The 25,788-nt window shown below is 68.6% G+C and overlaps 3 protein-coding genes across 4 annotated transcripts in view; all 3 read right to left on the bottom strand.

Annotated features, from left to right (window-relative positions):
- Positions 1-1,013: 1,013 nt before the first annotated feature.
- Positions 1,014-2,618, bottom strand: CRIP1 (cysteine rich protein 1). The gene is made up of 5 exons (XM_060095524.1): positions 2,510-2,618; positions 1,528-1,622; positions 1,399-1,456; positions 1,272-1,318; positions 1,014-1,148 (listed from the first exon to the last, which is right to left on the bottom strand). The coding sequence occupies exons 1-4, from the start codon at positions 2,547-2,549 to the stop codon at positions 1,278-1,280; spliced, it is 234 nt and encodes a 77-aa protein (XP_059951507.1). The 5' UTR covers positions 2,550-2,618; the 3' UTR covers positions 1,014-1,148; positions 1,272-1,277.
- A 7,124-nt stretch (positions 2,619-9,742) lies between these two features.
- On the bottom strand, positions 9,743-15,204 carry CRIP2 (cysteine rich protein 2). The gene is given in 10 exon segments (XM_060095522.1): positions 9,743-10,374; positions 10,456-10,513; positions 10,815-10,909; positions 10,987-11,055; positions 11,137-11,277; positions 11,631-11,688; positions 11,769-11,863; positions 14,840-15,065; positions 15,067-15,102; positions 15,104-15,204. Coding segments are annotated over 10 exon segments (939 nt in total). The 5' UTR covers positions 15,197-15,204; the 3' UTR covers positions 9,743-10,306.
- Positions 15,205-18,782: 3,578 nt separating this feature from the next.
- The window catches only part of MTA1 (metastasis associated 1), a 38,405-nt gene continuing 31,399 nt past the window's right edge, over positions 18,783-25,788 (bottom strand). The window contains exons 11-21 of one of the 2 annotated variants that reach the window (XM_060095525.1): positions 25,531-25,605; positions 25,340-25,398; positions 24,830-24,945; positions 24,429-24,580; positions 24,145-24,334; positions 23,961-24,050; positions 22,801-22,953; positions 22,656-22,691; positions 19,947-19,978; positions 19,534-19,685; positions 18,783-19,445 (exon numbers count right to left, since the gene is read on the bottom strand). In XM_060095525.1, coding sequence (XP_059951508.1) covers positions 19,295-19,445; positions 19,534-19,685; positions 19,947-19,978; positions 22,656-22,691; positions 22,801-22,953; positions 23,961-24,050; positions 24,145-24,334; positions 24,429-24,580; positions 24,830-24,945; positions 25,340-25,398; positions 25,531-25,605 — 1,206 coding nt within the window. In that variant the 3' untranslated portion in view covers positions 18,783-19,294. Of the gene's footprint in view, positions 19,446-19,533; positions 19,686-19,946; positions 19,979-22,655; positions 22,692-22,800; positions 22,954-23,960; positions 24,051-24,144; positions 24,335-24,428; positions 24,581-24,829; positions 24,946-25,339; positions 25,399-25,530; positions 25,606-25,788 lie in introns of those variants that run through there. The other variant, XM_060095526.1, reaches the window with a different exon arrangement.

Genomic DNA, 25,788 nt, shown 5'->3' on the forward strand with positions numbered 1-25,788 from the left:
TGGCGGAGGGGCCAGGAGTCTCTGCTGCCTTTTCAGGGCCACCTCCCAGCAGCCCCGCGCGGACCTTCCGGTGCACCCACTCCCCACTCTGTGCCTGCTCTGGCCACAAGCCCTTAGCTGCTGGGCCCCCAGATGACAGCTCCACCCCCCCCCACACCCCACCACCGAGAAACCGGGCCTCACTGAGTATCCTCTGCTCCCCCCTCCCCCGCCGAACTGCATCTGTCCCCAGAAGCACTCCAGCTCCCACGCCTTGGAATTCTATGAATCACCCAAATCTCACACATGTGCGCGCGCACATGACCCCACACACCACCCTGGGGCCCCCCACGCCCGTCCAGCTCAGGGCTGAGGCCCTTTGCAAGGCTGAGATGACCTCTCTGGGCTCCTTAGATCAGCCGAGCCCTGGGACAGTGGCCATCTGCCAGGGCCGGAGTGTGAGTGGCCAGTGGGGGGAATGGCGAGGGCTCTGAGGGTGGCCCAGTCTGCAGCTGCTCCCTGAACGGAAACAGGAGTTTTCAGAAAGCCCCTAGCCGTTGCTGCCCAGCCAGTCCTCACCTCAAAGTCCCCATCGGGCAGCCGGCCACCTGCTAGTCCCTGGGCATGGTGCGGGGGCAGATGAGGTGTCCGGGTGGATGCATGGCTGGCCCGGTCAGGCGGGGTGGGGAGGGGATGGGGACAAGGGAGGAGCAGCAGGAAGTGGGGAGGCAGGAGAGGGCTCCCCACCACAGCTCCGCAAAGCTTCTCAAAAACGGAACCAGCTCAGTGGGTTCACCCTGCAGCCTCATGTTCCTGCTGACCAATCCCAGAGCTGCAGAGGAGGGCTGGGGCATCTGCAGGGCTGAACCCCGGGCTGTCCAGGGTGGCTCCCCGGCAGAGTACCCCCGCCCCCGCCAGGGCAGTGGGCAGCAAGGCTGGCTGCAGCAGGAAGAGCAACTGCCCGGGAGGACCTGGCATCAGGGCCCCCAGCCGCAGCCCCCTGCGCCGTTCCCCCAGTGAAGTGCACACACAAGTAGGTCTTCCAAGTGTCCGGGTTTATTGAGGGCTTGAGGGTCTACAGGGGAGCCCCAGGTGCCTGTGGGGAGGGCCTGCCATCGGCCTAGAGGGGCAGCGGCCCGGCGGGCAGCCAGGGATGGGATCTCCAAAACCTGTGCAGAGAGACAGGGACAGAGGTGAGTGCAGGCCCCGGGAGTGGTTGGACCTCACTCAGGGTGGGGAACCCCACTCTCGGGGCTGGCTGGGCTGGGCAGGGCGAGGGGGATGGGGGGTACCTGGGTTTACTTGAAAGTGTGGCTCTCTGCCCCACCGCGCCCGAAGCCTGCGGAGAAGCAGTGGGCGGGTTAGGGGTGGCCAGGGGCTGTGGAAGTCAGGGTCAGGTGGGGGCTGCGGGGAGCATACCTTTGGGGCCGAACATGGCCGCGTAGCAGGGGTGGTTGCAATAGGGCTTGCCTTCATGCTGCAGAGAGAGGCGCGTGAGGGCCTGTCACCCCTCCCCCATGCCCCGGCCTCCCTCCAGGCCCCAGCTACCTCGGCGTGAGACCCCGAGGTCAGCGTCTTTCCACATTTCTCACACTTCAGGCAAGGGCGATGCCAGTCCTTCCCCAGGGAGGTTACCCGCTCAGCTGCAGAGGGACAGACATGCCCCCCACCCCGTGAGGTGAGACACTGCTCCAGGGACACGGGGCACACCCACCTGCTCGCACAGCACCTTCTTCAGCCACCTCTACTCAAGGCCTCGCCCACGCATGCCCGGTGGCCCACCCAAGGTCTCAGCGGCACCTGTGCCCCACGGGGGGAGAGGGGCACCTGCAGTCCCCAACCAGTCCCGCCCAACTAGCGTGGTGGGGGGCGCCGGTCCTGAGCGCGCTCCTGAGGGCTTGGGTGGGGCTGCAGGAGGAGGCGAGGGGGCCTCGGGTCGGGACCCGGGCGGACTGCCGGGTTGAGCCCTCCGCCTCTGCACCGGTGACGGCGGCGGGGCCTAAGGGGCGCCCTTCCCCGTGGCGAGGCGGGGGGACTTCCCACTTCCTCCTGCCCTTCCCCTGGGCGGGCCCCGGGGCGCGGGGCAGGAAGGCGGCGCCCAGAATCTGAGCGCGCCTGGTCTCGCGCCCGGGAAGCCGGTTTCCGCGTCTGTTTCTACTTAGCGCTGGGAGGGGCGGCCAGAGCCCCGCGTTCCTTCCTACCCCTCGGGGTCCCCGCCCAGGGCGCGCGCGAGAGGAGGCTGGAGAGCGGAACGCGGAGACGGGAGACCCAGAGATGGGAGACCCAGCGGGACCCGGAGAGACAGCGGGGCACAGAGATGGAGGGCCGTCCGACGCAGGGGTCCCGACCCGCACATCCAGGCGGCCGCGGGCAAGGCTGAGGCGTCGCCCCGAGGCGGTGCCCCAAGTCCCCCTGCGCCCCCGGCCCACCTGAGCGGCCCCGCGGCGGGGACCCTGGGCCGCGCTTCCGCGTGGGGCGGCTCAGGGACCCACAGTTCGAGCCGGGGAGGGTGGGGGTGGAGTGCGCTCACCAAAGTACACCTCCTTGTTGCACTTGGGGCACTTGGGCATGGTGGCGCCGGGTCCGGGGCGGGTGGCTGAGCGGGAGCAGAGCGGAGCGCGGGACTGGGTGGGTCGCGCCAGGTCCTCGCCTTTCAAGCACCCCGGGACCCCGCCCCTTTGGGACCCGCCCCTAGCGCCCCGCCCCCTGAGCCCTGGACTGGGACCCGGAGGCCTCGGACCTAAGCCAACAGACTGAGAAAGGTCATCTGGTCCACGCCCGCCTTGGGGTACGACCTGGGCCTAGCCGACGACAGAGCGTGATCCGAGCAGTGCAGGAGATCCGTGGGGACTCACTGAAGGGGCGGGGCTGGAGCACCCGGAGGAGCCCCGCCCCTCGCCCTGGACTCTGGACTCGCCGGGCCCAGGATCTGGGGCAGTAGGCTCCCCAAGAGCGGGAGGGGGCACCCCACCCCCAGCCCCAGGTACGCCGGAGCCAGGGAGGGAGCCGGTCACCTCTAAAATGCAGAGAGATGCAAACCAGCGTATCCCCTTCCCCAGATGGAGGTTTGGGGACACCTGCCAGGGGAGTCTCAGCCCGGTAGCCCTCCCCCAGGAACTCCCCTCGGCCTTCATCACGCGCGGGGCCAGGAGGTCCGCCCCGCCCCAGTCCCCCACCCTCGAGGGACATACCGGTCTCTCTCACGCGCCCCACCTCAGGCCCGCCCTGGAAGTCCATCGGACCGCAGCGGGAACGTCCCCAGGGAATTCAGAAGAGGGGACTCCGCGACGGGGCATCCCTTTCCTCCTCGGGCACAGCCATCGGCTGCGGGGGCTGGGGGTTCTGTGGCGGGAAGTGGGTGCGGCGACGCCCAGGCCGGCCCAGGCCGTCTGGGAGATGCGGGGCCGGCGGGGGAGGGGTCTTTATCTCTGCGGAAAGCGCCGAGTGCAGAGCGGTCCAAGTCGTTCGTCCAAGGAAAGCGGGAGGGGCCCCGGAGCCTCCCCCGTGCCAGGCAGAGACCGCGGACCCCACCCGCCCCAGGAATGGGGGAAGACCTAGGGGGCTGGCTCTCTCGCGGGTGCGGGGTCCTAGGCCAGCCTCTGCGGACCAGCGGAGAGGCCTGCATCTCAAGGGGGTGGGGCCCTCGAGGGGAGGCGGCTGGCCGGCCTCCCATCTGCCCCTTAGCCCAGGCTGAGGTGGAGGCCTGGGTGGGGTCCCAGTGCTCTGTGCCCTGTAGGACTCTGCCTGGGCCAACCCTGCTCCATCACAGTCACCCAGGCCACCTCTCTAGCCGTGTCTCCATCCTACACCCTGAACCTTTACCAGTGTCCTCATGTGCCCTCAGCACACCCATCTTGCCAAACAAAACGTCATCTCTGGGCCTGTCCAGGCCCTGTCTCCATGGAGGGTGCTGGAGACCATCCTGTGACAGGGCCCAGGAGCTCCAGCCTCCCCACGCAGTGACGCCCTCACCCTGCCCACCCGCCGCGAGCAGCACCCCCGCCCCAGTCTGGCACCGGGACCAGGAGTGGAAGCCGAGGCTGCCTCCACCCCGACGGCGCCCCACCAGGCCCGGGTGGGGGGTGGCGGTGAGAGCTCCCAGCCTTCAAGGGTCAGGGAGCCCGGCCGCACCCCAGCCTCGGTGAGGAGGACGGCCCGCTGGACCCCTCACTCCCGCGGCGGGCCCCCCACACCGCTCTCCAGTCACTCCCGCCTCCCTGGGACCTCCTCTCTGAGGCCACAGTTCTGCCCCCCACCCCCGGAGCTGTGCAAGCCCTGGGGTCCACAAGGCGGGTAGCCCCGGTGCCCGGCTGCCCGCTGCCCTCAGGAGGCGGTGCACACCCTGCCCTGCACTGGTGGAGCCCCAGCCCAGCCTGCTCTGGGCCCAGAGCCTCAACACCCTCTCTGCCTGGCACAGGGGCACCTCAGCGTGGTTTCTGGAGCTGAGACCACCGGCCCGACCTCCCCACCACCCCCACCCGGCCCTTGGTGTCTCCTTGGCCTGCGCCTGATGCCGCCAGGCCAGGCCAGGAACAGGAGGTGGTCCTGGCTTCCCTCATCTCCTGGCTCCATGATCCAGAGAGCAAGGTGGGCAGGAGAGAAAGCAGGAGAGTGACCGGGGTGGGGGGTGGGGGCGGGGTGGACGGGGCACACGGAGACACAGACACAGCTAGGAAATGCAGACAGGCAGAAGCAGCGAGAGGGGAGGAAGGGCAAAGACCCCTGGTGATGGAGAGGACCAGGTGGGCGGGGGGCACAGGGCAGGACACTCTGGGGGAGGTGGGCGTCTGTCACAGCAGATCCCGGGCGTCAGGCCACACGTGTTGCACGCACTGCCTTGCAGATCCCTGAGAAGGCTGCCCCAATTGGGTGTGCTGGGCAGAGGTCAACTCCACCGGGATGATGAACTGGAGGGGGGCAGTGACCGACAGGTTGCCTGGATGTGCATGTGCGTGTCCCAGTGCCTGCCTGGGTGGGCGTATCCATCAGGGTGTCTCTCGGGGCATGTGTGCACGGGGCCCTTCTCTGAGCAGCTGCCTTCCCATGTTTATGTCTGGCCCACACCCCCAGCCCACTCAGGGCTCCGGGCCAGGTGGGGCTGTGAGCCGGCTTGTCTCCCCTCCACACACCTGGCCCCAGGGATGACGCCTCCACACCACCAACACTGGGACTCCAAACCCGCCTGACCCTGGGGGTGGGGGGAGCTGAGAGCCCCCCCTTGAAAACCAGGGTGATGAATCTCTTCCTGGCCTTCCCCGCTGTTATTGCCATTGCCATGGTCACAGCACGGGCCCCTGTGGGGAGGATAACAAGGGGGGCCGAGGGCCATGGGCGTTGCCCTCTGGTTGGTACATAGCACGGTTTTTCCAGACACACACACACACACACACACACACACACACACACACACACACACACACACACACACACACACACACACACACACACACACACACACACACACACACACACACACACTCTGCCTGGAACCCTCCCAAAGCTTCAGTCACAGACTGACGTGCCCCTCCAACTCCCCCAGCTCCCTGTCTGTCCTGCCCACCTGTGGGGGTGGGGAACCCTCCAGCTGCAGACCCCCCCAGCACTGGGGGACTGTGGTGGGTGGACAGATCCTTCAGCCCCCTAGACTCCATGGCCAGGCACATCCCCATTTGAGGCTTGACTGGGTGCCCGTCAGGGCCCTGACAGCCCCTCCAGGAGCAGGCTTCTTGCTTCCATGGGCTCACCTGCCCAGGATGCACTGGTCGGGGAGTGGCAATGACCTGGCCCAAGGTCAACCAGACTCGGGACCACTGGTCCAGTTCAAGACCCAGATCTGCCTTGCCTGGCCCTCCACCCCTTTCCTTACTCTTGGGGCCCTAGCGGCATTTGCTGCACAAACCCATGGAAGGCACAGTGAAGCACCTCGCACACCCCAAGACGCGGCCCGCCCCAGCGCTACCAGCACCATGGCTCTGCGCTCTTCTCTCTCCCAGCTCTGGCTGGAGGCACAGGGGCTGCATCTGGAGTGTGAGGGACAGAGCAGCCAGGACGGCTACTTGCCCCAGGCTGCTCTGTGCCCAGAATGTCCACCCTGCCCCAAGCCAGCCTAAGGGCATCCAGGGCCCTGAGACCTGGGGGAGGTCACTGCGGAGTTCTGGCTGCCTGGCCAAGGCCACCTCCACGTGCTCACCCTTTCTCTGCGCACTCCCACACCCTCGCCTGCTCAAGCTCCACCCAGGCTCAGCTGGAGACCCAGATGGGAACCGGGCAGGATCCTGCCCTGCAGCAGAATTCTGGATGGAGAGAGCCAGGCTGGGGCCCCAGGGCAGGGCTTGCATGGGCTCCAGTCACTGGGAGAATTGGTGAAGGCAGGGCTGGGCCCGGTGAAGGCAGGGCTGGGCCCCAGTGACCGCTGAGGAATCCACCAGGAGAGTTCTGCCCCTCAGGGCTGGACAGACCCCCCCCCTCCCCCATGCCATACACTGTGACACTTGCCTCTGGCCTTTTCCCTACCATTCTCAAGCCCCCACCCAGTGCCCAGCGCCTCAGTCTCCGGGCCCCCTCCTCAGTGTGGACAGGTGTAAGGATGTCCCCTGCTAGGGCTGGAGGCCAGCAGGGCCTGTTTGGAGTCCCTGTACCCAGATGCCCTGCAGGGCCAACATGTGCTCCAGGACCACTGCTGAGCCCGGGGCCAGAGCTGGCTTCCTGCCCCCAGAGTCCACCCCTCCCTGCCCTTCCCCCAGGCCCGGCTGAGGCTGAGTCGTGGAGACTCAGACATTCCCAGGGCCTATTTTTAATAGCTGGTCTCCCAGGACCCCTTGTCTGGCCCGAGGTCCTGCCCCGGGTCGCCCTGGGGCTGGGGAAGGGAATGGACTCTGTGCTTTCCCAGAAGGACGCTGATCCTGTCCACCAGGCCTCGGCCTGGCCAGGGTAGGAGAAGGCCCCTCTCCTCCTCTGCTGGAAGCAGGCACGGGATGCAGAGGGCCGGGGTGGAGGGATGGGGGCGCCTACAACCTTGAGCTCCCTCAGCCCGCCCTGCCCTCCCCCTCCCCCTCCCCCCACCCCAGGCTGAGCCTGGTTCCAGGAATCTCTGTGCCCTGGAGCCAAAGCCCATGCAGCACCGCCTCAAATTCCAGCCTCATCAGTCCAGCAGCTGGGTGTGTTCTTGGCCACAAACCCAGCCCTGCAGCCAGCTGGGCCCTGAGAAAACGTGCTGCCCACACCTTGCCGCCCAGGTCTCCCTCCAGTCCTTGCCTGGCCCAGCTCCCAGAGGCCCAGAGCCGGGGTCACAGGCACTAGGTGACTTCCTGACCCTCAGCACCCAGGGGGCCACAGCCCGTGACCAGTGCGCTGGTGCTTGGAGAAAGGCCATGCTCCCTCGGGCCTAGGGAAGCTCAGCCAGGCTAGCCTAGCTGCATGGGATCCCCAGGGAGCCTCCAACAGCAGAGGACTGGCACTGGTGGGTCACTGGCCCAGGGGAAGGTGGAGGGAGAGGGGCTAGGGGGCTAGGGCAGGGGATTCTGGGCCTCAGGGAAGTGGGGGCCGAGGGAGCTGCAGGCCCCACAGAGATGCCTGGGTGGTGGGGGTACCAGCTAGGGCCCAGGTCTGAAATGCGGTGCAGGGTGGGTCTTGGAGGGTCCTGACGAGGAAGTGGGGAAGACTGGACCGGTGGGAGGTGGGGTACAGCTGGGGAGCAAGATGGCGGAGGAGGCCCGGGCGCTTTGCCCAGCCCTGGGGTTCTGGATGGAACAGAGATGGTTAGATGGCATTTCAGAGCCGCCTCAACTGGCTGGGACCGGGCTGGAGGGGTGGGGGTGGAGGCCGGGCAGAGGGGAGGTGGAGAAGGCGGCACACCGGACAGGCCTCCCCTGCGTCTTGCAGGGGCGCCCGAGGAAACACCTGGCTTGTGGGGAGGCTTCCTGGAGCTGGTGACACCAAGAGAGCCCCGGCGGCGTAGGGCCACCCGCGGCCCCCACCGACGACACCCAGCGACCGCTTAGAGACAGACGGTAGCGGCCCCGCCCCGATTTCCATGACAACCCCGCGGAAACAAACACGGAGCCGCGGCACCCTCCGCACGCAGGAAGTGGAACGCGCCCTCCTGGGCCAGACCTCGACAGTGAGAGGGCACTGCGTCCCTGGCAGGGCCGGGCCGATCCTCCCTCGAGGCGACCCCGGCAGCCCTCGCCCCACCCCCCAGGGCGGGCGGGCCTTCACACGAGAATAGGCCCCGCCCTTCCTCGGGATTTGGGGAAGGGCGCGCCGCAGGTCAAGTCTTCCCCCACGCAGTTTCCCCTGGAGCCTCCCGGAGGAGGGGCCCCGGCTATGCTCTCAGCAGCCCCCCACCGGCCGGACGACAGGAATTTCCCATCCGACACCGGGAGCCCTCAGCGAGGGCGGGCCTGGGAGTGCTCAGAGCAGCCTGAGTTCTCCCCCAAACGACCCCCCAACCAAGGAGCTTCGTGCTGGCGGGAGGGAGGTGGGAATGTGGAGGGGTGTTGTCCCAGCCCCTCCTCCGAGCGTGCTTGCCCGAACCTCCCCTCTGCCTGGGGTGGGAACTGGGCGCCCTTGGGGTACCTGCTCCAGCGCCTCCCACCCCCAGGGCAGGCCGACCCACCCTGCACATCCTAGCTGCGTTCCAGGCGCCGGCCAGGTACGAGGAGACGCTGCCGCCCACGCGGGGCGCCTGGACCGAGGGCGGCTTGACACCGCAGACACCAAGAGCCAGCCCTCCACCCCAGGGACACGGATGGTTGCTCGAGGGTCAATGAGCCGGGCACCCAGGCTCAGTGTGTCTGGGCCCGCGTACTGGAGGGCGCGCCAGGCACGGGCCTGTGCCACGGGCTGGGGCACTGGGAACTGTCCCTGGGGGCAGGGCACATGGGGAGCCGACTGCCTATGGTGCTGGGGACACGGGCTCAGAATGCGAAGGCCCGGATGATGCTCCTGGCTCGGGGAGGGCGAGGCATCTGGGGGTGGGGTGCTGGGAGCAGGCCAGGGCAGGGGCTGAGCACTGGAGGGCAGGTCTCCGAGGGTTCTGACCCCCCGCGCCCAGAGTGGAAGAGAAGGGGCGCCCTCTGGTGGGCTGCCCGGGAGCCGGCAGATAAAGGGAAGGCAGACGAGGAGGCCTCCTCCCAGCTACTGAAGAGTTCCCGTTTGCAAAGGCAGAGCCTGGACAGCCTGGGGAGGCCCGAGGTGACTCCGTCAACACTGCAAGCCCAGATGCAGGTACGCCGTTCAGGCAGGAGCCCCTAGGCCCCTCCTTCAGACTGCCCACATGCTGTCCCTGGGCTCCCACCAATGCTGGGGCCGGCCAACCACACTCAGCCTCACTCCCCCTAAACCCTCCTGGCTCCTCCTGGGCTGAAGGCCCACCTCGTCCCTGACCCTTCACCGGCTTCTCCCCCTGCAGAGAACCCCTCCTCTGGTCACCTGCCCCGTCTCCCTCCACACGCCATGCCCTCTGCTCTTTCCCGAGGCTGACCTCTCCCTCTGGGTCTCTGATGGATTGGAGGACCCCCCGGTTTTGGTGCCCATGTCTGGGGACCAGGACCCCACCCCCGGATGCCTCCCACCCTCCCCACGTCCAGCTAGTCTGGTCCCTCTCAGGGGCCCAGCCCACCTCAGTGTCGGCACCACAGCCTAAACCAGCGCCTCCCCGCCTCCCAGCCACGACCACCACCGTTGGGAAGAGGACCCCGGACGAAGGGGCGCTATCCCGGCTTCACGCCGTTGCCACAGACACAGACACAACGCGGGGTCGTGCGATCCTCAAACCTTCATTGACAGCAAAACCCCCAGCAGCCGACTGTGAGCCACATGAGGGTGGCGGGCGGGCGCTTGTGAGGCAGGGGGGGAGGCGGGCAGAGGGCTCCTGGCAGGGATGTCCCTCCATCCTTGGGACACTGTGAGGGGCGTGGCTGTGGCTGTCACGGGCAGGGGGGGCATAAATAACACTGTGGGCAGGACTCGGGCAGCAGGAGGGGGAGCGTGGGGCGACCACCTCAGAAAGACCCGCCTAGGCCACAGGGACACTCAGGGACGTGTGGGCCACGAGACACAGACATGGGGACACGGGGGGCCAGGAGGACACAAAAGGGGGTGACAGGTGGCTGGGGACACAAAGGCAGACACACCCAGAGAGACAGGGTTGGTGGGCAGGGCTCTGGAGTCAGCTCAGGGGCTTCCTCCCCAACACGCAGGCCCTGGACTCGCAGGTGCTGAGGTGGGACTGGGTGGCGGTCACTCTCCCCTCGTAGCCAAGCAGTGGGCCCCTGGCCAGGGGCCTGCGCAGGCGGGCCCATGTCCCGCAGAAGGGCCTGGGGCCCTAGGGCTGAACTTTGCCCTCAGGATCCTTGTCATAGATGTAGCTGCCAACAGCTCCGGTGTTCACCCCTGTGGGGAGAGGGGCAAGGGTGGTAGGGGAGGGGTGGGGGAGGGGGGCCCCGCGTCCCAGACCCTCCTGGCCACACTCACCCTTGGGTCCGAAGAGTATTCCGTAGCAGGGCTTGTGGCAGTAGGGCTGGCCGTCATGCTAGGGACGAGATGGGGAGGTGAGAAGCAGGGGCCCCAGAGTCCTCACTCCCCCTGGTGGCTTCCTCCGGGCCGCCCTGAACCCTCGAGTTCTCAAAGCCTTGGCCAGGTCGGCTCAGCTGGGGGGAGCTGGAGGGGAGGACAGCGCCGCCACGCCACGCCACGCAGCACTGCGCGCACGCGAGCCACGAGGCTGGCCACCAGGGGGCAACGCCCACCGCCCGGCACCCACCTCCCCCGCCTCCCATCCCCCCCGGCAGCTGCGCGCCCCGCCCCCACCGTCCAGCCAGCGCCCCTCTCACCTCCGCGTGCCCGCCTGGGGTCAGCGTCTTCCCACAGCGCTCGCAGCGCAGGCACGGCCGGTGCCAGTCCTTGCCCAGAGACGTCACCTTCTCGGCTGGGGATGGGAGAGATGGTGAGGCTGGGGCCCCCGGGTGGAGACCTCCCGGGCTGGGGGTGGGCGCGGCCACTCACCAAAGTAGACCCTCTTGTTGCAGCGAGGACACATGTTGGGTTCCCCGGTGAACGTGGTGACGCTGGAGGCTGGCAGGGGGAGGAGTCACGACGGGGCACAGCGGCTCCGACGCCCCGCCCCCCCGCCCCCAGACACTCAGCCCAGCCCACCTTTGCTGGGCCCCTTCGGGGGACCGCTGGCCTTACGCTCCTCAGCTCGGGCCACAGGGACCTCGATGGGGCCAGTGACCTGCGGTTTCTCGGCAGAGGGCTTCTCGTAGATGTAGGAGCCGGCACCTCCAATATTCACCCCTGTGGGGTGGTAGGCACGGTAGGGGGGGTGGCCAGTGGGCTCCCCCACCACCCAGCTCTCACAGCCACCCCCCAACTTCTCAGAAAAGGGTCCTCCACGGCCCACTGTGGGGTCAGGACCCCCACCCAGAGGGCACCCGTGGGCTGCAGATTTCCGGGAAAGGCAGGGAAGATGGTCCTTCAAGGACGGGAGGGGCCGGCACGGGGAAGGAGAGAAGGGGGCCGGGGGAATCCAAGGGTCCACAGTGTCTCGCCAGGCCAGCCCCAAGTCTCTGCTGGGCCGAGGATCGGCACTGGCCATGTCCCCCAGCGCTGGAGCAGATCACACGCCGTGGCGCCCCACCCAGGCTCACCTTTGGGTCCGAACAGAGTGGCATAGCAGGGCTTGTGGCAGAAGGGCTTCCCGTCATGCTAGGCAGAGGGCAGGGTATGAGGGCGGGGGCCTGGCCTGGGCTCCCCGGCCCCCCTCCCTGCCCGGGGGAGGGGCTCACCTCGGCGTGGCCCCCTGGCGTCAACGTCTTGCTGCAGTGCTCGCACCTGAGGCAGAATCTGTGCCAGTCTTTGCCCAGGGAGCTCACCTTCTCAGCTGGGGCGGGAGGGGGGTCAGGGCCAACGCACTCCTGCCCTCCCGCGCGCAGCCGCCTGCTGCCCCCGCTGTCCTCCCCGCTCCTGGGCAGTCTCTGCGCCGGGTCCCCTTCATCCCCACCCAGGAGCCACGTGGCACCTGCCTGCTCCCCCACTGCAACCACCTTTTGCCCCCCAGGGGCCCTGCTCTCCCTCTGGGTCTCAGGCACCCTCATCACCCTGGGTCACGGGCTGCAGCAGGGAACTTGGACGGGGTCCCAGCTCAAGCACCTGCTAATCCCCTCACCAGGACACCTGCCCCTCCCTCACACACATCCCCAAACCCTCCAATCAGGCCCTAATGGAGCTGGCAGAGCGCCCCCGCTGAAGGGTGGCCCCGAGCCTCCAGAACCCCAGCAGAGAGGCCAGTCCCTGTCGCCGCCATGGGACACCCGTGGGACAGGACGCCTGCCTGTCTATATTTGGCTTCCCCTCCCTAAGCTCTGAGAGCGCCCCCCTCCCCGCCCCGCTCCTGCCTCTGGCTGCTGCTTTGGCGCTCAAGGTCTGAGACCAGCTGCTGAGGGTCACGTTGGGGCCCCTCCCTGTCCCCTGCCCCAGGCTGGGGCTGCTGGGCCACCTCCCAATGGACGGAAGCTGGGGCTTCCCCAGGGGAGCACAGCAGGAAAAGGGCAGAGGAGAGGGCAGGAAGAAAGGCCGGAGCTGAGTTGGAATTCCTCCCAACTGGAAAGGGGCCCGGCCAGAGGAGTCGGGGAGGGGGGGGGGGTCAGGTGGGCTGGGCCCCTTCCGCCCTGGCAGAATCTGGCCAAGCCCCAAGAAGAGGCCAAGGACCAGTGGCTCCTCTGGTCTCCCTCACAGAGGGGGCCCCACCATGGCCAGGCCTCCCCCAGGGCCCCAGCAGAGCAGGGAGAGAGGGCCTGGCCGGGGGCACCCCGAGCCCCAGGAGGTCTGTGGGTGCTGCTGGAGGGCAGTGAGTCCCCCTGGTAGCCCAGGTTCGGAGCTCTGAGCGCCGGCTCCCCACAGCCCTGGTGGAACCTGCTGGCCCCCGGCCAGGCGCAGCACAAGCTTAGATCCCTCTGGCCACTCCACCAAGGAGGCTGGGATGCAGGCTGGCCAGGCCTCCCCCCAGGTCCATGCCAGGGCAGATGGGAGCTGGCTGAGCCCAAGGCGGGCTCGGATCCCACACCAGCCTGGCATCCTCTCCCAGTTCTCCTTCTGGCCAGCGGCGGCCGAGGCAGCTGCAGCTCAGGGCTGCCAGAACCACTGGCTGGCTCGTAGGATGTGGCCACCTGGGGGCAGGGGAATGACCCTCAGACCCACTGGCCAGGTCGACGGCCCCACATTACCGGCCCAAGTTGGGAAGGCAGAATCGATTGAGTCTAATGGCTCGGAAGGGAACCGGCCCTCACCCAGCTGCACGGTTGTTGGGGACACAAAGGCTTGGTGTCCCTGAGGTCACCCTGGGGTATCCTGGCCCAGGTTGCACTGTGCACACGCTTGGGGTGTAGGCTGCTGGGGTGCAGCCTGATTGGGGGTGGGAGGGTCTGGCCCCCGCCCCTTCCTCCACCAGGGCCTCCAGACCAGGACAGAAGCCAGCGGAGTCTGAGCCGCCTTTGTTTTCTGCTGGGAGCCGGTGGCCGCCCAAGCAGGCAGAAGCACTTTTCCGGGCTGTCCACGGGACTGTCGGCCCGGCCGTGAGCTAGCCTGACTGGGAGCAAAGTTGTGGGCAGCGGGGCTGGCAGGAGGACCCTGGCGCTGGCCCCCACCCTGAGCCTTACAGGATGAGCCCTGTCTGGGATGGGGGCAGAGGGCTGGGCGGACTCCTGGGGAGGCATCCGGAAGCCCCTCGGCTTCCAGCCAGCCCAGAAGCACTCCAGGCCGAATCCGGTCCCTCCCCTCTGGGAACAGCAAACAACATCGGCCTCCTCCGGCCTCCTCCTCCCACTCTGGCCTGCCGGGAAGCCAAGTGGCCATCTTCACCTCGGCCTGTCCCAGCCCAGACCCGGACCACTGCCCCTAGGATGACAACGGAAGGATCGGACCCCCTGTCTGTCCCTGTCTCTCCCTGCCCTCTGGCCATCCTGGCTTGTGCCACCAAGTCTGTCTGTGTGGGCGTTGGTGGGAGGCTCGGTGGGCAGGGACTTCGCCGCCCTGGCAAAGTCGAGGAGAGGATCAGCCAGGATGAGGGAGAGAGTGGGTAAGCCAGACAACAGGGTGGGAGCGCCAGAGAGTGGGTGAGCCAGTGCTGGGGGAGGGTGCCGCCAACCCAGGGGGCATCCTGGCAGAGAGGACCCCCTCCAACCCAGCTACCTCCTCCTGAATGCCACTGTTCTGACCTTGAGGAAGCAGGGGGCCTGGCCACCTGGGCTCTAGCGTCCTCTCCTGCTTGTGGGGACTCGCTTGTCACCCCATCCCTGGGAAAGTCCTGGGGGAACGTGAGCCCAGGAAAGGAGCGCGCTGGGACACGCAGGAGGTAGAGGCTAAGGTCGCCCCCGCGTGGACTGAGTCCAGACAGAGCCCAGCCCTGGCCCAGCCCGGCGTGGGCAGAAGTCGGGGTGGGGGTTGGGGGTCACGGGTCGAGGCCACGCCAGCCCGGCCACGTGTCCGCGGAAGGCGGGACTGGGGTCCGCGGGCGAAAGGGCCGAGAGGGGCAGGAGCGCGCGAGAAGCGCCCAGAGCTTGCTGCCCCGCCCGACCCCGCCCCGCTCGGCACCGCCGGGAGAACCGTGATGCGCCCGCGAACCCAAAGCTCTCCCCCAAGCCCGGCCGTATTCTGGGGGGGCCACGCGCCCCCACCCGCCGGGCCTCGGGCCCCCGCCCCACCCCCAACGTCCACTTCGGGGTTCGGGCGTGGCCGCCCCCAGCTTGTCGCCGCTCCGCCCTTCAGCCGCACCCGCGTGGGCAGCGCGGCGAGCCGGGTCGGGGCCGCGCATCCTGGACCGAGAAGGGCGGCGGGGTGCTGGCCGGGCCCGGACACTCACCGAAGTACACGGTCTTGTCGCACTTGGGACACTTGGAGGCCATGGTCGGTGCGCGCCCGTTCAGCCCGTGTCCTCCGCCCGCGCCCGTCTCCCCGCCGCCGCCGCCGCCGCCGCCGCCGCCGCCGCCGTGCCCGCCCCGCCAGCCCCGCCCGACCGGCTGTCCGTGCTCCCATTGGTCTGCGTCCTGGGCGGGGCGTCGGGAGCCCGCCCCCGGGGTCCGGGCGCCCGCGGGGGCGGGGGCGCACCTGCAAGGGCTGATGGGGGTCGACGGGACTCGACGGGACCCGCCGGGCGCCCCTGGGTCGCGCGCGCGAGGTGGCCTCTACCCAGGCCCGCCCTGTCCTCGCCTGTTTCCATGGCAACGTCGGGGCAGCCAGCCGGGCCGCGGGTGGGACTGGGAGTCCGCGGCCGCCTCGACTGGGGGCGTCCTGGCCAGCGGGGCCTCGGCCCGGAAGGGCGGCGTCGGGACAAGCAGACTGACTCCCCGACGGCGGACCGGCCCGCCCTGCCCGGTCCTGGCGCCCGGGTCCCCAAGGGAACCCTACCCCACCCTGCCGCGCTCCGCCGCCCCGCTTCCCTTTGTTGCTCGGTTTCTACAGCAACGGCCTTGCGGTGGGATAGGAGCGGGATTCCGGGCGGGCGCGCCACCGGTCCAGGCCCGGTCCCGGCCCCGCCTAGCACTGTCAGTGGTGCTGAAGGCCCAGCGGGTGGAGGGCAGGGCGCCCGCCATTTCCAAAAACAGCGCGAGAGAAACTGCTGGAAGGGGGTTGGGGGGGGGTGCCTGGCAGCGAGGGGACCCGCGGGAATGTGCTGCAGGCTCTGAAGTTGTCCTCCCCAAGCTCTCCCACCCGAGGGCGGTAGGGAGGGGAGGAGAGGAGGGAGAGGAGATGTGGGGCCCCTGGAGTGCCCCTTTCGCGGGTGCTGTGGCCGGCCACATGGGCGGACCCTGCCATCAGCTTCTACCCCTATCCCCTCCCCCGGCTCCCACCACGGGCATCCCTCGTCTGGACCCCACTAGCTTAGGGCCCAGGGCCTCTGACCTCCAGCCTGGTGGCGCCAAAGCACCCTCCTGGAGGGCCGGGGAGCTAGGGATCTGCCAGCATTCAGGGTCTCTCCCCGGGGTCCACAGCCCTCCCGCCAACAGGGATCTACCTACCTGCCTGACCAGTCCCACCCTACCTACCTGCACCTGGAGCCATGCAGGACCCGGCCCTAACCCAGGGGTCTGGGGGACCTGGAGGATGCTGGGGCCACCTCCCAGGGGCTCTGCCTCCTCATGGGCTCTCCTCTGGACCTCCAACCCCAGCTGAGCCTCAAGTCTGGCAGATGGACAGACCCCCAAGCCCAGATGACTAGGCCCAGTCTGGGCAGCGGGCTCCAGCCCCCTCACCCCCTGCCCTGTGTCTTTGAGGCTCTGTGCTGGACACTGAGGTCTGCCCCCCACTCCCCATTTCCTCTGCCTGGTGGCATCCGGCGCCTCTCCTGGCCCCCGGTGCCAGCATGTTCACAGTGGTTGGGTGAGCCAGTCTCACAGGGCAGTTTCATGGCAGCCCTGCCGCAGCCCTGCTCCCGGCGGTGCCCCCACCCATTGCACTCACACCCTTCAGCCACTGCCATTTCCGTGAGAACAGCCCAGAAACATGTGGCCCCCCTCAGGCCTGACTGACCAGCCTGGCTGGCCCCCTCTCCCTCCGCACTCCGGCTCTGGCCCCGAGCCAGCCAGGGCAGAGACCAGAGGGGAGGCCTCAGCGGGCCCCCCTTCTTGGACAAGGTGGCCTGCAGGTCAGTCATTCACAGCCCGCTCCTGGCTCGGGCTGGGTGTCCGGTGTCTCTGAATAATTCATGGGCCCACTGCCCCCACTTGGCACCTGTTACCACCTCCTCTGCAGCTTGGGAGCCCCCGGGGACCCCCGGGTATCAGCCTCCGTGACTCCACCCCACCCCTGAAATTTGCAGGACTGCTGTGGAGGGCAGACTGGTTGGGCACTGGTGTCGCCCAGCTTGGAGAGGGAATGGGGGTGGAGCAAAGGAATGGCACTGGGCCCTGGCCAGATGCCCTGGAGCCAGGGAGGGGCGAGGGGGGCGGTGCAGGTGCCCTGCCGCCCAGCTGCAGTGCCTGGGCTGATGGCACCGGGGCTGTTCTGGGCCTGGCGGGAAGGGGCACAGATCGCGGGACACAGAGCAGCAGCATCTGCCTCTGAGGCCACTGAGGGCTAGAGACTGGGGCAGGTACAGGCCGGGCCAGGTCCTGGTGAGCAGGCCGTGGGGCTGGGTGAGGACAGCAGGTTCACGGGAAGCAGGCAGGGCCTGCCCCGAGGTGGCCAGGCCAGGTGGCTAGGTGTTCAGGCAGTTCCCTCCCCTAGGGCCGCAGCGCCGGCAAATGGCACGCAGGAGCCCAGTCTCGCTTTCCCGCAGGGCCCCCAGGGCTGCGCCCAGCGGTGGACAGTGGGAGGTCCCAGGCACGGCAGGCGTCCGGGCTGAGTCCCTTGTGGGGACTCTTGTCCCACTGAGATGGCCCTGGCCCTGGCCCTGGCCCTGGGGGTTGTGGGGGGCGTTGGCTACAGCCCCCTGCCGGGCCCACGAGAACAGGTCAAAGCTGGCAAACACTCCTGGGCACCCAAGACCTTGCTCCCCCCAGCCCATACCCACCTCCCACCCCGCTGCTAAGCCCCGGCTCAGACCTCGCAGCCCAGGCCCTGCCCAGCACAGTGCTGGGGTGGGGGCGGGGGACCCCCGGCTCCCGGCTCTCCGCAGGGCCTGCCTGTCCTTGGGACAGAGATCTCGACCAGCCTGGGGGGACCAGGTTCGTGGGAAGGGAAGTCAGTCCCCGGGCCTGGGGAGAACCCTCCCCTCCCCTCCCCACCCCACCCCATCCTCAGGCCCCAGGATTGGAAAAGGCCCCGGAGGAAGCTAGTGTCTTTCTCAAGGTCACCAGCCTGGCCTCCCAGCCCCCCCTCCCCTCGGCTGACACTGCAACGAAGCCCTGGGGCAGCAGGGGCGGCAAGGGGTGGTGCCAGGACTGCAGATTAGAATTGGCTGGGGGGGCGGGGGGGGGGCCACAGCCACCCCTCTGACACCCTGGCCCGCCACCCTGCTGGGCCCTGCAGCTGGGTCCTGGAAGGCCAGGACGCCCCTTATCTGTCTCCAGCGAGGGAGCAGGGTGGTTTCTATTTCAGTTCCCCAGCTGAGATGCCCACGCGTCCCAGTGGGGCTGGAGGCACAGGAGGCAGAGTTCGGGGAGGGGAGCCCCTTGGGGAGGGCTTCGCTGGCCCCCTTGGCCGGCGGAGGTCAGCGTGGCTCCCAGACCCCTCCCCGCAGCGGCCTGGCCGCACCTGTCCCCTGGGCCCGGAGTGGCTGTGCGGGGGCCAGCCGAGGCAGGATGTCTGAGAGGGACTTGCTGAAATCTGAGCAAACTCTCCCTGTGGAAACTCCACACCTGCTAGGGGTGGCCCTGCAGTTCCTGGCAAAAACCCGCAGACAGCTGGGGCAGGACTCTGCCAGGAGCAGGCTGGCCGGCCGGCTGACCCAGCTATACTGGCTGCCCCGACGGAAGCCAGGCACCTGCCAGTCTGGGTCCCAGGCCAGGCCCAGACCACCCCCTGCCTTGGACAGACACAGGGGGTCTCAGCACCGCCCCCCCCGCCCCCCGCCACCGAGTGAGCACCAGCAAGCCCTGTCTGGACCTCTCCCTGCCCCCAGGGCCAGGTGGTGAGCATCGGGCCAGGGCCTCCGGGAGGCAGGTATGCGGGCCAGGCCGGCCACGTGCTGCTCGCCAGGGCCTCTCCTTGAGAGTCCTCCCCCGTGGCGGGCCGGGGGAGTCCAGGCTGGGGGCGCCTCTGGAGCCACCCTGGCGAGGAAGCCCGAGGCCAGCGCCGGCTCTGCCCTGGGGGTGAGGTGGGCCCAAGACAGGGAGAGGACTGAAGACAAAAGACAAGGAAAGGGCTAGTTGGATTTTTTGTTTTTATGAGTTTTTTTCTTTGTTTTTTTTTAATATGAAAATTACTTGAAAAGACAAGGGGCCAACCCCACCAGGCAGCTCGGCTGGCCGCTGGCCACGCCGATCCTAACATTCCAGGTGTAAGTTACAGAGCTTAAGTTCATCTACAAAAAAAGTAATAAAAATAAAATTTAAAATGGCACCTTCAACAGAACACAAGGAAACTCCCGGCCGGCCCGCAGGCCCACGTCGCAGGGCGAGCGCTGGGGCGGCCCCTCAGCTCCGCTCCGGCCAAAAAGTAAACACAAGCTAAAAAGGTGACTCCTCGGCGGCCCTGGAGTAAGTTAGGCAGCGCTTTCCCCCGTTGGGGGCCGAGGAGCAGTCTCTCTGCGGGTGGGGGGGGGGGGCGGGGGCGGGAGCGGGCGGGGGCACTACCGAAACCGGGCGGCAGGCGGGCGGTGGGCGGGCACTGTCTGCGGCTGGAGGGCCTTGCGGGCAGGCGGGCAGGCGGGCGGCACCTAGTCCTCGATGACGATGGGCTCGTCGTTGACGGGCGCGGGCGGGGCCGGCCGCAGCGGCAGGGCCTGGCTGGGGCGCAGGGCGATGGGCTTGTAGGGCCTGCGGGCCGCGCGCTTGGTCTCGGAGGACGAGAGCAGCTTGCGGATCTTCCTGTGAGCGAGACGCCGAGTGACGCGGACGCGTGACGCGGACACGGTGGCCCCTGCCCCCTGCCCGCCGCTGGCCCTGGAGGCCCCACCTGGTCTCCTCGGTGGCCATGTAGAACACGTCATCGGGGGCGTCGATCCAGTTCATTCGCCGCCGCTTGACGGGGGGCAGGGAGCCCCCCCGGATCAGCCGCACCTTGGTGGGGTACGCCTTCCCGTTGAGCAGGAGGTTCCGGCTTGGTCCCTGCGGTGGGGAGGCGCCAGGGGTCAGCCCGGGGCCTCCACGCGGGCACCGGGAAAGCCCGAGGTGGCGGTCCCAGCGGGGAGCATGGAGGCTTGGCCACCCCGGGCGGGCAGGGGGCCCCTCCTCTGGTCCCACTGGGCCTCCCAGATGCTCCCGTGCAGCGCCTGGCAGGGCTGGGGGGCCTCCCCCGAAGGCCCGCGGGAGCTGTGGGAACACACGTGTGTGTACGCGCGTGTGGAGGACGGGGGCCCTCCCTCTCACCATGTGCCTGGTCTGTCCGTGATTCGCCAAACCTGACAAGAGGGAGGAGAAGAGGCTGTGAGGTCCGAGGCAGGGCATGTCCTGCACTCGACACACTCGCTGAGGACCCGCAGCCGAGAAGCAGGAAACCTGGGGCCAGGTGCCCCCAGAGCCACAGCCCACACCCAGGTGGCGCTCTGGGTGGGGGCCAGGAGTCTCGGATCTGAGGTCGCTCCCTTGACTGGGCCGCGACAACTGGGGCCTGGTCTACGGTGAGTATAAATACAGTGGCGCCAAGAAGCCCCTCTGCAAGGAGGCCACTCCCCGGGCAGCACCACGGAGACCCCAGGAGGCCGGGCCACCCTGGGCTTCCTCCCGAGGGGCCCCCAGCCCCCTTCGCAAACCCTGGGGCCAGCCACCCAGGGAGGAGCTGATGGAAGCTCCTAGGAGTGGCCAGTAGGCCAGGCTCTGGCCAGGGTTCCAGCGCCTTCCACCCTGTGGCCAGGGGTCTGGAGCCACAAGCAGCTACCAGTGACTCAGGAAAGGCGCCGTCCCAGGTCTCGGTCCACACTCCCAACCGGCGCCCAAGGCCTGTGGCTCCCAGACACACATGGAGCGAGCGTGTGGGCGGCCGTGGGAGCGCACGGCCGTGAGGGCTGGTCTCCACCACCTGCGTCCCGCCAGAGGCCTCCCAGGACCAGCTTCTCCCAAAGTGCCCCTTGGCCACGGTTTGTCTCTTGACGAGCAGAGAAGAGCCGTCCAGCCCTCCCCTTTGCAAACCACCTCCTAACTTGGAGTACCCCAACCCCGGCAGGGCAGAGGGAGGGGCCGCGGTACCCGGCCTGAAGCCCTCGAGGCCCTGTGCTACTTACCCAGGTAGGTGCCTACCAGAGGGATGGGTGGCGGAGGAAAGAAAGCACACGGTCAGCGTTACAGGGGAGCGCGTGCGCGCGGCGGGCCCAGAGAGTGGATGCAGCCGCAGGCGCGTCCGTGAGCCGATTAGCCCATTAAGGCCCCACTGGTGCCAGAGGCCGGGCCTCGCCCAGAGCCAGCTCCCGCCACCCGCTGCTGCCCCAGCCGCCCCACAGCACCCCAGGAGGCCAGCTGTGGCCTCCTCCCAGGGCTCGTGTGCGGCCCCTGAAATCTCCACCCAGGATCCGCACGCCGGGGCTGAAGCAGATAGGTACGGAAGCACATCGGTCTTGGAAAACCCGACAGAAACCAAAGGATTTCATCCCTCCCGCTACCTAATGGCTTTCCCACAGGTCGGACCCCAGAGCCCGGAGCTGCTGACGAGCAAGCGGCCCGTCACCCCCGTCTGTGGGCGTGACCAGACCGTCCCCAGGGCAGCTGTCGCAGGGGCAGAGGAGCGGCCAGCCCCGCTGCTGGGACCAGGGGCTGCGGCAGCCTCCCCACCCGAGGGCTGCGGTGGAGGGGGAGGTCAGCAAGCCAGCGCCCCGCCCTCGGAGCCCCACTGAAGGGTCGTGGGTGAGGCAGCCGGCGCAGGGGGGCCTGGTGCAGGCAAGAGCCCGTGTCCAGACGCAGCGAGACGGCAGGACCCGGCACCAGTACCACCGGCTGACCCTCAGGATGTGCCTGCTGGGGCTCCCAGACACAGCCGAGAGACGGAGCGTCCAGGGCACAGGGCTGGGCCGGGTGGCCACTGGCCACAGCCACCTCCCGGGTCCCCACGTCCGGCCCACCTCCCACAGATCCCAGGACAGCCAAGCCTCGGCCAGACCCCCGGGGCCAGTAGTCCTCCAGTCCTGAGCTTGGGGAGGGCTCTGGACGTGTCCATGCTGGCTGCCCCATGGAGCTGGGGTACCCACACCAGACCTGACCTTGCCGTCACGAGGGGCTGGCAGGAGGGGCTCCCAGTGCATTTCCCACGTTCTTCCCTTCAGCTGGTTCCCTGTTCACCTCCCCCGCCCCCACACGGGTCCGGCCGCAGGCAGACCCCTGGGGGGCCCTAGAACACCCAGGTCTGACACATCCCCCACTGCCACCGTGGCTACATCCTCTTAGAGCAGCCCCAGCTCACGGACACCCCACCCTCCGCTGACGGGGCAGAAGCCGGACCCTGGGCAGGCGAGAAGAGGAGCCGCACTCCAGAGGCGCTGACGGCAGGAGGGCCCCGCGGAGGGCTGCCGTAGCGCACGCCCCACGAGCGTCCCACCCAGCTCTGGGACCCTCAGCCCTGGGCGCGCCTCCCTGCGGGGCCCTGACCTGAGCATCCACCCGGGCCTCACCGACCCCCACCCAGCCGTGCCGGCCACGCCACAGCTCTGTCCCATCTGCCCCCCGAGGAGACCAGGGTCCCACAGCCCCCCACTGGGGCAGGGGCACGGGCAGGGTTGCAAGCACAGCGCAGGCGGCCACGTAAGCTGAGGCTGGCGGCATGCGGACAGTCACAGCACGATGGCAGACAGTACAGGCGGGCGGCGGGGGCGCCAGGGCCGCCGGAGCGAGGACAGTCCACTGACCGGCGCTGGGCCCGGAAGGAGGGGCGGCCCGTGAGCCGGAGGCCCCGGGGCAGGAGGCAGCGCGTGGGCGAGCTGGGGGCCCGAGGGGCAGCGCTCCGGTCTTTGCCGAGCGGCAGGTGAATCAGGAGGAGCCGGGGCAGCAGGTGCGGCCCAGCCCGCGTGGACTGCCCTTGGACGCGCCCTGAGCCGTCCGCCACGCACGCGTGAGCACAGCACACACAGGCACGCGCGGAGGGCCGGGCCTTACCCCTACTGGGCATCAAGAGGCGCTTCTTCACGTTGCCTGGCAGCGCCCGGCGGCAGGAGAGAGGAGAGAACACACGGTCAGCGGGGGCGGGCGCGGCGGGGGCCACAGGCCGTGCTGGCCGAGCCCAAGGCCCCGCCGGACTCACCGTCCACCCCGTTGTGCTGCTCATAGCTCCTCTTGCCCAGGATGGTGGGGGAGCCGTTGTTGATGACGGGCGCCGACTTGGCCGGGGCCAGGCCGCCGAGCACGCCGGACGCGCTCTTCACGGGGTCGGGCTTCGGGGGGCGGGGGTGGGTCTCTGCAGGGGCAACGCGGGCAGGTGGGCGCACTGCAGGCCCTCAGCAGCAGCCCTGCCGCCCGACTGACTGTGGGCTGCCAGAGCCCAGGCCCATGGCGACCAGGGCCTGGGAGGGCACCGCAGTCGAGCACCCCCGGGCATCCTGCGAGCAGGGACAGCTGCTGGGGCCGGTCTCCTCGGCTCCTCAGCCCCGGCCGAAGGGCCGCACCACCGGTGACCACCGGCAGCTTACAGGCTCCAGACACCCATCAACGAGCAGGTCCACTCAGCGGCCCCCGCAGCTGGCAGCACAGGGCTGGCCACTAGCCGGACGAGTTTTAACGGCCCACCAGGCTGGCCGAGGACGCGCCCACGAGGGCCGGCCCGGAAGGCGTGGGCTCACACCTGCCAACGTCCCACAGCCCTGGGGGGCTCTCAGGGAACAGACACCACCTCCTCCCGTGGGTCAGGGCGAGGCCAGCCCCGGGACCGAGACTCCAGACAGCAAGTGCTGCCAGAGCCACTTGTGTCTGCCGGGAGCATGCCTTGCTCACGGTTCTGGAATGTCCCTCACGAAGGGAAAGCCACCCCCACCACTGGGGGGGACCGAGTCCACACAGCCAAGCCCAGCCAAGCCAAGGGCCCTGCCCCCTCCCCCCACCAAGCCCCTGGCTGAGTCCCAGGAACAAGCCGGGCCGGGGGGTGGCGGGGGGGCAAAGCCAGCCGAAGTGCTCAGGGTCCCCAGGCCACAAGGGCCCTCCCTGCAGGCTGCTGCCTAGGTGTGCACGTCTCCCACCCAGCCGTGACCCTGCCCTGGGGGGTGGGGTGCGGAGAAGCCCCCGTGGGAGACGCCTATCCAGGCGCAGAGGCATCACAAGAGCCAGTGCGGCCGACCCAGACCCCTGGGGACTGCAGGGGCGAGGGGAGCAGGGTGGGGAGAGGCTGGGACCCCCTGGGGGGGTTAGGGATGCAGCAGCCGGTGCGGGGTGGGGGGCAAGGCTGCTCTGGAGGAGAGCAGGCTGGCTCACCGAGGTGCCGCAGCACGGCCTCCAGGGGCTTCCGCGCGGCCTGCTTCAGCACCAGCGGGCTCTGAGAGGCTCCGGGCAGCCGTGCCGTGCCTGTGGGGTGCGAGGCCAGGGTCAGAGCTCCCGCAGGGACCGCACACCCCGTCCCCACCAGCCCCGCCAGCGCCCCTCCCGGAGGGACACTCACACTCAGCCTTGATGGCCGCACTGTTGATGGGCATGTAGGGGTGCCGGGCGGCGTGCCACGGGCGCAGGATCTCACGGCACAGGCGCCGGGCGATCCGCGTGAGCTTGGTGGTGTGCAGGTAGAAGGCCTGTCTCGTCTTCATGGCAAACTTGGGGCTCCCGCTGCTCCGGGCTGGGATGCCGTGGGGGCTCTGCGGAAGGGGGCGGGCCGCCCCAACACAGCGCCATGACCGCGGGCCGGACCGCGGGGCGTGCGCTGGGGCAGGGTTGGGGGGACCGACTTACCATGTTACTGCGGTTGGGTCCTGGCCTCTCTCCATCTAACCGGGTTGGCATTTTCAAGCCACCATATTTCTTCCAATATGTCCAACAAGATGCGCAGAGGCGACACTGCATGTTAGGGGGACCCCAAGAATACCACTGGTAAGACTGGGTGGCTACGGACAACAAAGTTGGAAATAGACGGATTCTTAAGCAGAACCAGTGACGGCAGAGAGCATTAAACAGCTGTCGCCCGCCCGCACCTGCCCCCCGCCCCGAGGGCCCGCGCCCGCCCCCCGGCCCCGTGGGCCCAGGCACCCGGCGCTCCCCGGGAGGGCTTCCCCAGCAGGGCGCGGCCGCCGCCCCCAGGCTGGGCCCCAGGGCAGTGGGCTGCGGGGCACCCGGATGCCGGGCGGGGCACTTACTGTAACAGCTCTCGCAGGCCCGGCCGGCCCCAGGGCTCTGGCCTGGCGCCCCGGCACCATTCACCACGCCTGCCTTGACGTTATTGACGCTGATCTGGTTCGGGTTTGGCTTGTTACTTGGGTAAGGAAGGGAGAGAGGAAAGACGTCACGGGACCACCAAGCCCTGGGCGCGCGGCTCCGGGTCCCGGCAGCCCCCGTCCAGACCTGCCTGGCCACAGGGCAGATGCGGACCCCTGCCTGGGGGGGGCGGTGATCTTTCTCCCCTCGAGTTCTAGAAGCAGCTCCCACCTTGTCGACACCCCAGCTCCATCTGCCTGCGCTTAGCTCAGCTCACAGTTGAACCCCAGGCCGGGCGGGTTGCAGTCCTGATGCCCTGTGCTGCCCCCACCTCTGCCTCCGGGCCACCACGGGCTCCGATGACAGGCCCCCGACTCTCTCTAGGACTCAGCCAGGGCAGCACCACGGGGCCACGTGGGACGCGGGGACGGCGCCGTGAGGGGCGTACTTACTAGTTGGGGATATAAACTTGCTTTAACTTGCTCTCCGCTTCAGCTGCTTTCAAGCGTTTCTTCAAACACAGAACAAAGGGTCAGGGTGGCCAGCAGGTGGGTCTGGAGAGGGGATCCCCCGTCCCCGCGCTGCCCCCTCACTCTAAAATTCCCACAGGACCCCTCGGCCCCCGCCCAGGCCGGGCCCTCACCTGCTGCACGTATCTGTCGGTGGTCTTCCACATGTAGTAGTACTCGATGATGCTGGTGAGCGACTTCCAGGGGAGCTGGGGGGAGAGGGGCACGTCAGGGGGCCGGTGGGGGCATGGCGGGGCCGCTAACCCCACCCAGGAGGGGGCGAGCCTCCCCCCAGCCCGCGTCAGGGCCCCTCTCAGGCCTCGCCCTCTCTCTCTCCCTCTCAGGCACACTCCATTCAACGCAAGAGCTTCCTCCCCGGTCTCGGCACCTCT

The sequence above is a fragment of the Mesoplodon densirostris genome, chromosome 4 (genome assembly GCF_025265405.1).
Source record: "Mesoplodon densirostris isolate mMesDen1 chromosome 4, mMesDen1 primary haplotype, whole genome shotgun sequence".
In the NCBI taxonomy this organism is placed as follows: domain Eukaryota; kingdom Metazoa; phylum Chordata; class Mammalia; order Artiodactyla; family Ziphiidae; genus Mesoplodon; species Mesoplodon densirostris.